This window comes from Macaca thibetana, chromosome 18 (genome assembly GCF_024542745.1).
Source record: "Macaca thibetana thibetana isolate TM-01 chromosome 18, ASM2454274v1, whole genome shotgun sequence".
NCBI classification, from domain to species: domain Eukaryota; kingdom Metazoa; phylum Chordata; class Mammalia; order Primates; family Cercopithecidae; genus Macaca; species Macaca thibetana.
In genome coordinates, this window is record NC_065595.1 from 23,308,396 (window position 1) to 23,322,868 (window position 14,473).

The window sequence follows — 14,473 nt, forward strand, 5'->3', positions numbered from 1 at the left end:
TCAAGTGGCAAAATAAATACAAGCACTCTACAGTTAAAATAGTAATACATCACATTAATTTCATAGAGGTCTATAATTTTAGATGGAAATGGCCTTATAAATAGCTTTGTGTGAATTACTTGTTTTCTGGAAGAGAAACTCAAAGTCCTTAGTGTAGTGGTTTAACAAAAAATGGTTGCAAATTAAAGTTATTTTTGGAGAAGTAGGATGAGATTACATCAAGACAGGCACGGTCTATAATGTAAGTGTCAGATCGCTGTTAAAAATGATAAAGCTGTTATACAACATACATTATTTACAAGTAAAAGCAAAATGAGTAGTCAAAACTTCCATCTGATCTGAACTTAGTATGCTGATGTGGTTGAAATGAGAAACAAGGTAATAAACATATAGAAATTCATCCAAATATAAATAGTTACAAAAATATTTAGTGTTATATTTAAACATGCAAAATGTGTATAATAATGTGGCCAAAGAAAAGTATATTTTTACACAAATCCTCTGAGAACTAATGTACTTTACCACAAACAGTGAAAATCAGTATATGTTATAGAAAAGAACAGCATGAGCTTTGGGGAAAAAATGCATCTGGATTCAGATTGTTTATAAGACAGATAAGAAAGTTACCTGATTTTTTAAGAATATCAGTTTACTTATATACAAAATGGTGATAATACTATCTACCTCATAGGGTTCTTAGGAAGATTTAAAAACTATATACAGATTTTAAAAGAGCTATTTCCTTTCCTTATTCTTCTACAAACACATCTAACAACAGCAACAGAAACTAACATTTATAAGTACTTACATGTCAGACATTTTTTTCATGCATTGATTTACTTAATCCTTACAATAACTCTGTGAGGTAGGTGCTGCTCTTATATATTATTCCTGTTTCTTAGTTAAGGAAACCGAGCCACAAAGTATTCAAGGCCACAGAGTTATGATATGGTGATACTAAGATTCAAAACCAAGCTCTGGTTCCCAAATAACAAAATCACAATAAAAAGGCTGAACTACCTAAAGCATTAGTTCTGAAAGTAGTATAAATGTCATTTTTCTTCACTCTGATTAGTTCCCGTTATCTTTTCCACTGAAAATGTAAAGAAAAGGAACAATTTGTGCATTAACGCAGTTTAATGACTACAGCTACCATAAAATACTCAATTTAAAATAACTATAAAAGATTCTAGATTTGACTGGGTTTCTCTACTCTGGCTACACATCAAAATTACATATGAAGCTTTAAAAAGAATACAGATGCCTGAATCCCTCCCCTGGCTTTCTGAACAGGAAGGGCTACCTAAATGCTCCGATACTCACATTTTAAAAACACTCTGCAAGTCATTTGAGTACATAGCTGAAGTGAAGAGTCACTGTCTAAACACGGATGTAATGGTGATGTAAGTCCAGTGGCATCTGCAACCAGGATGATTTTCAAAGATAAAAATACAAGTGAGAGGTGGTGGTAAGGAACATGGGATGCTGAGTTAGTGTACTGAGAACAAACAAGTCAGAGAAGAGAGTAAGGAGCCAGAGAGGAAGGCCAGATTCATTCCAAGTGCCAGGATGGCCAAGTTGGAAACACAAAGGAAATCGAACAGAAATGCAATCTCTATAGCCACAGCAGCCGTTCAGCAACACAATCTGATAACTGTTTGTGAATGGTGAGAATATCTATTATTTTGCTATTGCTTATCCTTGCAAATGGCTTGTCATTGTTGCTACGTTCTACATAACTTACAACTACCACTAGTTTTGTTATTAATTGCAATTCTGTGGCATTGTAGTAAGCTTGTTAATAAAACATTTGAAATTTGGCTTCACTTTCTTTTCTTAAAATCTAGGAAATAAATTAATTATAAAATCAATCTCAACCTATATTAACCTATTCATTAAATAAAATATGCATGATTAAAAAGCACAGGGAGTACTTGGGGGATCATTTTCACAAAGTACACTACAACCAAATAAAAACCAAACAGCATCAGAACAATATAAAAATTGAAATACAAGTTCACAGAATTATAATATCCCTTAGGTAGCACTGAGGCTTCCACTTAGTGGTGCAGTATCGTGGCTGAACTCATCTGCAACTATATTGTTTTAAAAAGTCATAATAACAGGTAAGCAATTATTTCAACAAACTCCTGCAGTGGTTCTTATCCATTTTTATTTAATGGCCTTCTTTTGAGAACTTCACGGAATCTGTGCATCCTTTTCCTAGGGGGGAAAAAACCCCCACAAATGCACATAAATCTGGCATTTTCCAAGTAATGGCAGGTAGATCACGTACCTTGGCCAGCATTATAGTATTTCGAAAGACTCACTGTGGAAAAAATTAATTACCTCTAGTGTATCTCACTCTAGACTTTTTCACCAAAGAAGAAAGTCATTCCCAAAGCCCAGATATGTCAATTTTTTATGTCTATGCATATCCACAGCAACAGCACAGTCCTAAATGAAAGCTTCAGTAGATGTCCATATTCACAGTTGACACAAAAATATGTGAAATGGTGAAAATAAGCTGCTTTAGAGTTGGAACACAGGTGTTTAAGTCCAGGCTTGGTACTTTTTAGCAGTGTAATCATTTAAAAAAGTTTAACCTATGCCCTCAATTTTTTGTCTGCACAAAGAAAGTTTAATCCAATTTCACAAATCTTTAAGTAAATATATTTGGCGGTACAAAGCAAAGCTTCAGTTTCTTCATCTGATAAATGAGGATGGCAATGGTACTTATTTGATAGGACTAAAAGAATAAATAAAATAATACACGTCAAGTATACAGCAAAATGTCTGGCAAAGAGTAAATGGTCAATGATCAGCTATTATTAACGTGCCTCATATTGTGCTAAGTGTTGGACAAAAATGTCTTTCAGGGTAACAAGAGATATGTATAGAGTTGGAATTAAAAAGTGTTAAATAAATGATGGTTTCTTCCTCTCTCCATTTGTTAACATAGAAAGGGCACTGGGACACACGTAAGTTAGTAGCATGCTGCAGAGGAAGCTGGCGAGGTTGCCCATCTCCTCCCCATCATGACTGAAGTCCCCACTCCTCTAAGTTCTTGGGGGTGTCTGTGGCTGACAAGTCTCAGTGGAATTCCTCTGTGGGCTTTGCCTTAGGATAAAGAAAGCTGCCTTATCCAAAGTTACACCCCCTTACTAGGCCTCCCAACCCTTTCCCAATCCAATGACTAATTCAGGACAAGTCTGAAGGTCATCCCAGCTCCAGAGTTCCCCAAAATCAACTGAGGCCTTCTATGTAACTAAAACACAATTCAACGTCCCCCCTCTGCCTAATCCTGTTTCACTCCCCTAAAGATAGATATTGATCCTAAGAATACCCCTGCACACAAATCTGCCTCGGAGTCAGCTGCCTTGGGAAATGACTTTTGACACTTGCCCAAAGTCAAAAAGCTAATGAGAGAGCAAAATGGAATTTACTACAGATGTGCTAGCATAATTCCACTATTATAAAGTGAGCAGAAGAGACCCAATGAAAGAATGAACCAAAAGACCTATAAGGTAATGCCATAAATAATACCTTAAAACGTTCTAATAATGCCTTATTTGTGGGTTGGAATAAAAATGCAGGAAAAAAACTGAAGTGTGCTAATATAAAACAAGACAGCAGCCATCTCTGCGTGGAGAGGAAAATGGGAAGGTGATGAAGGAGATGAATTTCCTGGAATGCTTTGTATTTCACTTCAGGAGCAGAAGACTATTTAGACCAAAAGAAGTTTTGAAGTCAGCATAGCTCCGGCCTTTTATTTTATGCAAGAGAATGCTGCGACCCAGAGGGATACATAGCTTACCCAAGGGTACGATGTAACGCTAGCCTAATCTAGGCTTCTCGTTAATCTTCAGAGTCCTTCAGCTTTGTCTTCAATATGTGATTTCAATATATGTAAAGTGTAACTCCCACAAAAGATTCATCTATGTTCAAAAAACTATAAGATACGTTACAAAACTAAGTATGGCTTTTGAAATACGCATCAGTGTCATTCTTTCCTCCCATCAATGTGGATAACTGGGGTTTCACTACACTATGAGTTTGCACAGAATGCTTCAGGAGGAGGGTAAGAACTCACTATCTATGCCTGTAACTACATTAGCAATTAAAGTTCATTAAATATTATATCTTAATGGCCTTATCTCAAAATGAGGATAATAATTATTATCTCATTCAATAGGATGCCATAAAGAGTAAATATTTAATGGTAGCAATGCATTCTAAATGCCACATAAACAAATATGGCAATACATATAACAGATTCCAGCAGGTTAACATTATAATAGGTTAATATTACACATGACTGATCAAAAAAGAGTACATGTAAGACACAGGATCATTTAGACATCTAATTCTTTTCAAACAGGAGAGCAAGATTTAAACTGACAAATTTAAATTTAATTAAGACATCCCAATTCAAATAAGAAAGATCTTGAAAATCCCTGTGGTAGGCAAAGTTACCATCAAGGAGCTTAAGACCTCTGAGAAAAAAAAAAAAAAAATAGGTTAATGGGATAAAGTTAAAAGCAAATCCATGATTACTTCTAAAATATTTTTATAACAGTTCAAATAAAATAGGCTAAGAACAAGAAAGGAAAAAAAATATCAAGGACATTCTACACATTTTAAATTGGTTCTACGAGGTACTATATCATTCATTCTGATACACTATTCCTTGCCTGCTAGAAACTCCCCAAAATCTCTCATAAATAGAATTTACTAAGAAGCATTGCAGTCTTCCCTTCTCATATCTAGTCCTTTATCCAAAATGCTCAAAGAACAGGCCAGGTTCAAAAACACTGAAATATTTAAAAGGTTTGCATAAATTTTATTTATCTTCATTGGGAAAGTTGAGGAGAAACCATGCAAAAGTCCCTCCCCATAGTGCAGTTCAGCCCAGGTTGAGCTCAGGCCAGAAATACACTCCAGAACCCCCTTACATATAGATAGTTCCACTTCCTGTCTTTTAACAATCCAAATGAGCAGTATTAAGGCCCTTCAGTTCCCAAGATTTCTTTGAAAAATCTGTTCCTACTCTGTCACGGCTTTTCAAATCCCTCTTTCCCCCTAATTCTTTCCTCTTTTTCTAGTGATAGTAGTAACAATTTTCAAATAAAATTATCACAGTTAGTGGAGTATTGAAGTCCCCCAGTCCCCCACTATTATTGTATTGCTATCTCATTTCTTAGTTCTAGTAGTAATTGTTCTATAAATTTGGGAGCTCCAGTGTGAGGTGTATATATATTTAAAATTGTGATATTTTCCTGTTGGGCAAGTCCTTTTATCATTATATAATGTCCCTCTTTGTCTTTCTGCTGTTGCTTTAAAATTTGTCTGATAAAAGAATAGCTACTTCTGCTTATTTTTGATGTCCATTTGCATGGAATATCTTTTTCCACCCCTTTAGCTTAAGTTTATATGAGTCCTTACATGTTCCGTGAGTGTCTTGAAGACAGCGGAAACTTGGTTGGTGAATTCTTATCCATTCTGCCATTCTGTATCTTTTAAGTGGAGCATTTAGGCCATTTACATTCAATGTTAGTATTGAGATATGAGGTATTATTCTATTCATTGTGCTTTTTGCTGCCTGAATACCTTGTTTTTTTTTTTTTTTTTTAATTTATTTTTGTTTTGTAGGCCCTGTGAGATTTATGTTTTCAGGAGGTTCTATTTTGGTGTGTTTCAAGATTTAGACCTCCTTTTAGCAGTTCTTGTAGTGCTGGGTTAGTAGTAGCAAATTCTCTCAGCATTTGTTAGTCTGAAAAAGACTTTCTCTTTCCTTCATTTATGAAGCTTAGTTTTGTTGGATACAAAATTCTTGGCCGCTAATTGGCTAAGGAAGCTAAAGATAGGGCCTCAATCTCTTCTAGTTTGTAGGGCTTGTGCTGAGAAATCTGCTGTTAATCTGATAGATATTCCTTTATAGGTTACCTGGTGCTTTTGCCTCACAGCTCTTAAGATTCCTTCCTCCATCTTGACTTTAGATAACCGGAGGACTATGTGCCTAGGTCATGATCTTTTTGTGATAAATTTCCCAGGTGTTCTTTGAGCTTCTTGTATTTGGATGTCTAGATCTCTAGCAAGGGTGGGAATGTTTTCCTCAATTATTCCCTCAAATATGTTTTCCAAACCTTTAGATTCCCCTTCTTCCTCAGGACCACCAATTATTCTTAGGTTTAAACAGAAGAGGTAATTTAGGTCTTAGGTCATTTAACATAATGCTAAACTTCTTGGAGGTTTTGTTCATTTTTAAAAACTCTTTTAAAATTATTTTCTTTGTCTTTGTTGGATGGGGTTAATTCAAAAACCTTGTGTTCGAGTTCTAAAGTTCTTTCTTCTGTTTGTTCAATTCTATTGCTGAGACTTTCCAGTGTATTTCACATTTCTCTAAGCATGTCCTTCATTCCAGAAGTTGTGATTGTTTATTTATGCTATCTATTTCACTGAAGATTTTTCCCTTCATATCTTATATAATTTTTTAAAATTTCATTAAATTGAACTTCACCTTTCTCTGGTGCCTCCTTGATTAACTTAATAATTGATCTTCTGAATTCTTTTTCTGCCAATTCAGAAATTTCTTCTTGGTTTGGATCCATTGCTGGTGAGCTAGTACGATCTTTTGGAGGTATTAAAGAACCTTGTTTTGTCATACTATCAGAATTGTTTTTCTGGTTCCTTCTTATTTGGGTAGGTTATGTCAGAGAGAAGATCTGGGGCTCAAGGCTGCTGTTCAGATTCTTTTGTCCCATCGGGTGCTCCCTTGATGTAGTGCTCTCCCCCTTCCCCTGTGGATGTGGCTTCCTGAGAGCCAAACTGTAGTGGTTATTTCTCTTCTGGGTTCAGACACCCAGAGGAGCTACCAGGTTCTGGGCTGGGACTGAGGCGTGTCTGCACAGAGACCTGTGATGTGAACCGTCTTTGGTTTCTCGGCCTTGGATACCAGCACCCTCTCCAGTGGAGGTGGCCAGGGAGTGAAACAGACTCTGTGAGCGTCCTTAGTTGTAGTTTTATTGCACCAGTTTTGTGTTGTTTGGCTTTTAGCCAGGAGGTGGTGTTTTCAAGAGAGCATCAGCTGTGGTAGTATAGGGAGGATCAGGTGGTGGGTAGGGCCCTAGAGCTTCCAAATGATTATGTCCTTTATCTTTGCTATCAGGGCAGGTAGAGAAAGATCATCAGGTTGGGGCAGGATTAGGCATGTCTGAGCTCAGACTCTCTTTGGGCGGGGCTTGCTGCGGCTGCAGTGGGGGATGGGAGTGTGGTTCTCAGGCCCTTCTAGACATTGGCTTAGGCAAAGACTTCATGACCAAAAACCCAAAAGCAAATGCAATAAAAACAAAGATAAATAGATGGAATTTAATTAAACGAAAAAACTTCTACCCAGCAAAAGAAACAACCAGCAGAGTAGACAGACAACCCACAGAGTGGGAGAAAATCTTCACAATCTGTACATCTGACAAAGGACTAATATCCAGAATCTACAAGAAACTCAAATCAGTAAGAACAAACAATTCCATCAAAAAGTCAGCTAAGGACATGAATAGACAATTTTCAAAAGGAGATATACAAATGGCCAACAAACATATGAAAAAATGCTAATTATCAGGGAAATGCAAATCAAAACCACAATAAGATACCACCTTGCTCCTGTAAGAATGGCCATGATCAAAAAATAAAAAAATAATAGATGTTGTTGTGTATGTTACGAAAAGGGAACACTTTTACACCACTGGTAGGAATGTAAACTAGTACAACCACTATGGAAAACAGTGTGGAGATTCCTTAAAAAAACTAAGAGTAGAACTACCACTTACTCTAGCAATCCCAATACTGGGTATCTACCCAGAGGAAAATAAGTCATTATATGAATAAGATACTTGCACACCCATGTTTATAGCAGAACAATTCGCAACTGCAAAAATATGGAATCAGCCTAAATGCCCATCAATCAATGATTGGATAAAGAAACTGTGGTATATATACATACCATGGAATACTACTCAGCCATAAAAAGGAATGAAATGTTGGCATTTATAGAAACCTGGATGGAATTGGAGACCATTATTCTAAGTGAAGTAACTCAGGAATGGAAAACCGAACACCATATGTTCTCATTCATATGTGGGAGCCAAGCTATGATGTTGCAAAGGCATAAGAATGATGCAATGGACTTTCAGGATTCAGGGGAAAGGGTGGGAGGGGGTGAGGGATAAAAGATTACACACTGGGTACAGTGTACACTGCTAGGGTGATGGGTGCACCAAAATCTCAGAAATCACCAGTAAAGAACTTATTCATGTAACCAAACAACACTTATTCCTCCAAAACCTATTGAAAATTAAAAAAAAAAAAAACACCTGAGAGATTAAATGAACTTTAAAAAAATCTGTAAACAGATACAAATTTAAAAAATAAAATTATTACAGTTAAAAGAAAAATCATATAGAAGCTAATTCACAAATAAAAGTATTTTGCATAAAGATAAACTGTGGTTAGAAAAGTGATGACAACAGTACTCTTTTACATAACTAGGATAATGAGATATAAACTAACCTACCCAGCATCCAGCCCGGAGCCTGAACGCAACCAATCAGCAATTCATTAATTTACCATGTTCCTACATTTATATACAGATATTTGTACTAAGCAATGGAAAAATTGTAAAGGAAACAGCATTTATTTTCACTTTCCTTGCAGGAAAATATCAACTACAAAAGGATGGTGTTGAGAAATTACACAAAACGTATTAGACTTAATCAGTGGTCTTCAAAATAGGTAACCCTCTTCAAATAGGAGTATCTTAAAAGTTTCAAGGAATAGATAGTTTTAGAAGCACAGATAGTTTTAAGACCTAGGTAGTTTAAAGGAATTGATTTCTGGGTGCTAAATTTGCTAATGAACTCCTTCCCTAAAATGGTGAGGGTAGAAATTTCCACTTCAAAGAAAATAATCAAGGATTTAAGATTTCTGATTTTTAATGAGAAGTTTGTTCAGGTATTTATTAAAAATTGATGATGATGGATATGAAATAGTTAAATATCCTACTGAATATATTAGAAAGAGCCGTAAGTTTTATTCTTAAACATCAATATTCACAATCTCCTCAAGATACTGTGAAAATACATTTTGCAATTAAAAAGTTGTTGCTGTCAACATAAAATGTGCAAAGGATTACTTATTTCTTGACACTCTCAGGGAGATATTGAGCAACAAAGTTTGAAAGCCACCATACCAAATCATGTCAAAGTTTCATTAACCTCTAAAGTCTAATGCCAAGCTTCTAAATAAGGACCTACTCTACATGTGTTAAGTCCTGGGCTGTCTGAAGTGACAGATAAGCTCAACTAATTCAAGAGCCCTTTGTAGAAATGGTGAGATTTGAGCAGGGTTTTAGGATTGGATAGCAGGGATCTTGAAGAACTTGAGAAAAGATAAATAAGCCTGAGTGGGGAGGCAGGGGCCAGTAAGCATGTAGTTGTTGGCCGTAGAGGGAGAGTAATGTGCCCAGGTGGAGAAGGGAAATGGTTCTCAGGTCGCAAGACACTTGAGTTCAGGTTTAGGTTTTACTACTTTTTGGCTGAGTCACTTTGAAGAAATCTTAAGTTTATTTTGAAGGTCAAATGAAAGACAGGAAAGAAAGTGTTTTCTAAATTGTAAAGTTATAGCCAGGAGTGGTGGCTCATGCCTGTAATCCCAGCACTTTGGGAGGCTGAGGTGGGTGGATCATTTCTGGCCAGGAGTTTGAGGCCAGCCTGGCCAACATGGGGAAACCCCGTCTCTACGAAAAATACAAAAATTACCCAGTCATGGTGGCCTACACCCGTAATCCTGGCTACTCAGGAGGCTAAGGCAGGAGGTTGCAGTGAACCAAGACCACGCCACTGCACTCCAGTCTGGGTGACAGAGACAGACTCTGTCTGAAAAAATAAAATAAAATAAATAAATAAATTGCAAAGTTATAGCACATATTAGTCATTAAGCCCTTTCCAACTGGGAGCCACTGGACAGCAGCAGTTTGAATAATGGTCAAAAGCATGAGCTCTGGAACAACAGACTAGCTGGAAACAAAAACTCCTTTGCCAAAGGTATCATCCTTGCCAGGTTAACTAAATCTCTCTACGCCCCACCAGCTTTATGCATAAAATGGAGATAAGAGGGATCCAATTTACAGGGTATCATGAGGATGAAGTGAGTTAATGAATGTAAAGAGCTAAAAAAAATAGTGCTCAAAATAGTTGCATTATTGTGGTTGTTGGTGGTATTGTTTAAATTTAAATGTTATTACTCTGATTCTTAAATTGAGATAAAGAGATTATCACTAAGTATTTGTTGAATGAGGTCTTTCAGAAAACAGTTATAGGAGGGGCAGCTAAGTCTACTGAAGGGCTTTCATAATAAAAGTCACTAACATGGCCCTCAGTTTTACAGCAAGAGTATGTGACAATGGTCCAGTGAAGTTCACTGCTGTCATAAATAACAAAGTAACATGCATCTTTTTCTCTTGCTTAAAGGCCAAAAAAGCAAAGGGGTCTATTCCATTTTGTTCTACAAGAATACTTTGTGATGTATTCAGTTGGACCATTTTTGTTCCTTAAGAGGACACAATTTATTGGAAATAATTTTGCCATATGGTGCCACATGACACTTTGACCTTACTGAAAGGAGTTCTGACACTGAAGAACCAAAAGAGCTTATTTTAAAGCACCCTTACCTATTATTAACATACCAAGCACAGAACCAAAGACAGTAGAATGACACAGCCCTTTGAATTTTGATTGTTATAGTCTATAGTCATTTAAAAACTGTTACTGGAATTTTTTTAAATTACAGGGGTAATTCATAATTCATCATGTATGCTCTTTTTCATAAACACATGTATTATTTATATGTATTATTACATATGCAAATTTATTAATATGCACATTAATTTAACAAATATGTTTGAGCATTTATTTATTGAAAGGAGAATGAATATATTTTCTTTTCAAAGGAAAAGATTGGTGTTCCACCCCACCTCTGACTTTTCAAACCACATTCAGAACAAATTGCATCGTTTTCCAGAAATTATTTTAAAAGCTTTAACTTGAATCTAGCTTTCATAAATTCTGGCTAAAATCTTTACTAACAGTGCAAAAATACAAAGGTCAGAAATGTGTTATTTTAAGAAAAGCATTTAAAAGACGATGTTTTAACTTTTAAAAAGGAGTTCAGGTTACTGTAACTAATGGGAAATGTGCCAGATTGTACTGCTTTCTAACTTCATGCAAGCAATCTAAATGAGCTAAAACTCAGGATATATTCAACATTATGAGATTTTTGCTGACAAATAATATGTACTAAGAAGCAACAGATCAGCATTAGAAATTTTAAAACTTACAAGTATGTCTGGCCAGCGAGTAGTTGGATCCACCACTAGTCAATCCGAATCCCTCAGGAATTTGGCTAGAGCTTCGAGGTCTGGTCAATAGTTTAGGAGGTTCAATTTCAGCACCAAATTCAGCTCCTATTACGCCAAGTAAAACAATAGCAGTAGCTTGCTTCCGTCTTTCCTCATAAGATGTAGAAATTTTTTTCATTTGTGGGACACTTGATAAGCAACCTGAAAACCAAAACATAGAATCTCAATTTAAAACAAATCAATACCAAAAAAAAAAAAAAAAAAAAAAGATATACGATTAGAAAAACATTCGCGACTGCACATTCAGGAAAGAATAGTATTTTCAGCAAATGGCACTAGGACAAAAATGGTTACTCGCATGCAAAAGAATGAATTTAGACAGACCCCTATCTCTAACCTTCCAAACAAAAAAAAAAAAAAACCCTGAAAATTGATCATAGTCCTACATATAAAAGCTAAAACAAAAAAACTGTAAGAAGGCAACATAGATGTATATGTTTGTAATTTTGGGTTATATAATGATTTCTTAGATATGAGACCAAAAGCATGAGTAATTTTTTAAAATTTTTACATAGGATTTCATCAATACTAAAAACTTTTGTGCTTGAAAAGACAGAATCGAGAAAGGATAAAGACAACCCACAGATTCGAGAAACTACTGTCAAATCATCTATCTAATAAAAATTATTTCCCGAATATACAAAAACTCTTATGGCTCAATAAGAAGAAAAATCTGAATAGATATTTTTCCAAAGTTGGATGAATGATCAATATATGCACATGAAAAGATGCTAAACATCATTAATCATTAGGAAAATGCAAAGCAAAACCACAATGAGATACTACTTCACATTCACTAGAATGGCTGCAATAAAAAAGACCATTACAGTGCTGTTGAGGATGCACAGAAATGGAAAGCCTCATGCTTTGTTGTTGAGCATTATAAAAATGGCATAACTACTTTGGAAACAGTTTGGCAGTTCCTCAAGAGGTTAGACACAGAGGTACCATGTGGCCCAGCAATTCCACTCCAACGTATCTCCCAAACAGAAATGACACACATGTACACACAAAGACTTGTACATGGATGCTCACAGCAGCATTATTCAAAATAGCCTTGGAAACAACTCACATGCCCATCAACTGAAGAATAAAGAAAATGTATTAGGTTGGTGCCAAAGTAATCGCAGTATTTGCCATTACTTTCAGTGGCAAAAACAATTACTTTTGTACCAACCAAAGTATATCCATACAAAATTAGATTACTCAGCAATAAAAAACAAATGAAGTACTGATACATGCCTCATGAATGATGCTGAAAACATGCTAAGGGGAAGAAGTTGTCACAAAAGACCATATATTGTATGATTCCATTTATATGAAATGTTCAGAATAGGCAAATCCATAGAGACAGAAAGCAGATTAGTGGTTGGCTGGAGTGGGGGTAAAATGGTTAACAATGGCTAATTAGTACTAGTTTTAGGGAGTAACGAAAGTGTTCTAAAATTAGATTGAGGTAATACCTGCACAACCCCAAATATGCTAAGAATTACTGAATTCAACATTTTAAAAGGATGAATTTTACAGAACATAAGTCTTATTTCAATACATTTGTTTTTTTAGAAAGATTGCTCATTTAGTAATTTATTAATGTGCCCATTAATTTCACAAATATTTATTGGGCATCTACTTTGGATCAGAAAATTACAAGCATGAAAATAAACAGTTCAGTTTTCTAAGAATCTCACAAGTGCATGAAAAAAAGAGAGTACACTGGATTTAAGACTCAATGGGTAAGTTTTCCAGGCAATAAGAGGGATGGGCCATACGTGGAGAAGAAGGACGATTATTTCATCCAATATGGCCCAGAATGCAAAACAGCAATCAGATATTTGAAGAAATACTTGTTACTGCAGCAAAGCTCAGCATAGTTTTATATTCAGAAGAAAGATTAGAAGGATACCCAAAAATAATTAAAACAATTTTATATATTTATTAGAATATCAATAAAAAGGGAATAATAGGAATTATCTAATACATAATATTACTTCTTAAAATTTCCTTTCTTAACCTCACTCTTGCTACATTTTTTAAGACTTATACAGTTCTGCCCTTTTTTAGTTCTACTCTATTCTAAAGATAGTCTACCATTATTTTTTGCTTGATATTTATTATGCAATATTATAAGCATCCACAGAATTAGTAGAAAATATATAAAGAAATCATGACGAACATGTATACAACTAATGAACTTTATAAAATACTGATGTTTTTCCAAAGGTTTCCAATTTTTATAAAGTAACTAACTAACCTGGGTATTATCAAAGCCCACCATGGACTGTGTCTTCACCTCACTGCCTTGCCCTCCTGCCCTAAAGGCCACCACAATTCTGACTTTATCAAATTTTATATCTATTATATAATTATATCAATGTTACCTAAAATAAATTAATATATTTTCTGGCCTTGAACTATGCTTCCATATCTGGGGTAAACCCTGGATAAACAAACGTATGGATGGATAAGCAGTGACAGATTGATAACACCAACAGATAAACACACCAACAGACAGATCCTGAACTAAATTTGCTAATAGGCTTTTTTAATATCCATGCCCATAAGTGAGATTGGTCTATAATTTTCTTTTCATATTCTACACTTAGTATCAACATAATACAAGCCTCAAAAAATCAGTTAAGTAACGTTCACTCTCTCAGTCCCTGAGGTTCCCCTTCCATCATTCCTTGAAACCAGCTGAAGGATTCTTGAAGTTTCATGAAAATTCTCCTCTGAAACTATTAAGAGTCTGCATCTCGAGACACTCCCTGTCTGGAGTCAGAGGGTAGGATATGGTGGCAAAAGTAGCAGGATGAAGGAAGGAATATTTATTATGAATTCATATTATTTAATAGCTCTTTATTTAGTTTGACTTTCTTCTTCTTGAGTCATTTCTGGCAGATTATAATTTTAAAAGAATTATCTATTTCATCTACATTTGCAAATTTATTGGTATGAAATTATTTACAGTGTTCTCTATATGATTAAAAAAACTCAAGTACAGCA

At 35.3% G+C, this 14,473-nt stretch overlaps 1 protein-coding gene across 2 annotated transcripts in view; it reads right to left on the reverse strand.

Moving 5' to 3' along the window:
* Nucleotides 1-14,473, reverse strand: part of WDR7 (WD repeat domain 7) — a 389,130-nt gene that overhangs the window by 139,636 nt on the left and 235,021 nt on the right. For both annotated transcript variants that reach the window (XM_050767826.1, XM_050767825.1), the window contains one exon: nt 11,390-11,611. In XM_050767826.1, the coding sequence (XP_050623783.1) occupies nt 11,390-11,611 (222 nt within the window). The remainder of the gene's footprint in view (nt 1-11,389; nt 11,612-14,473) is intronic.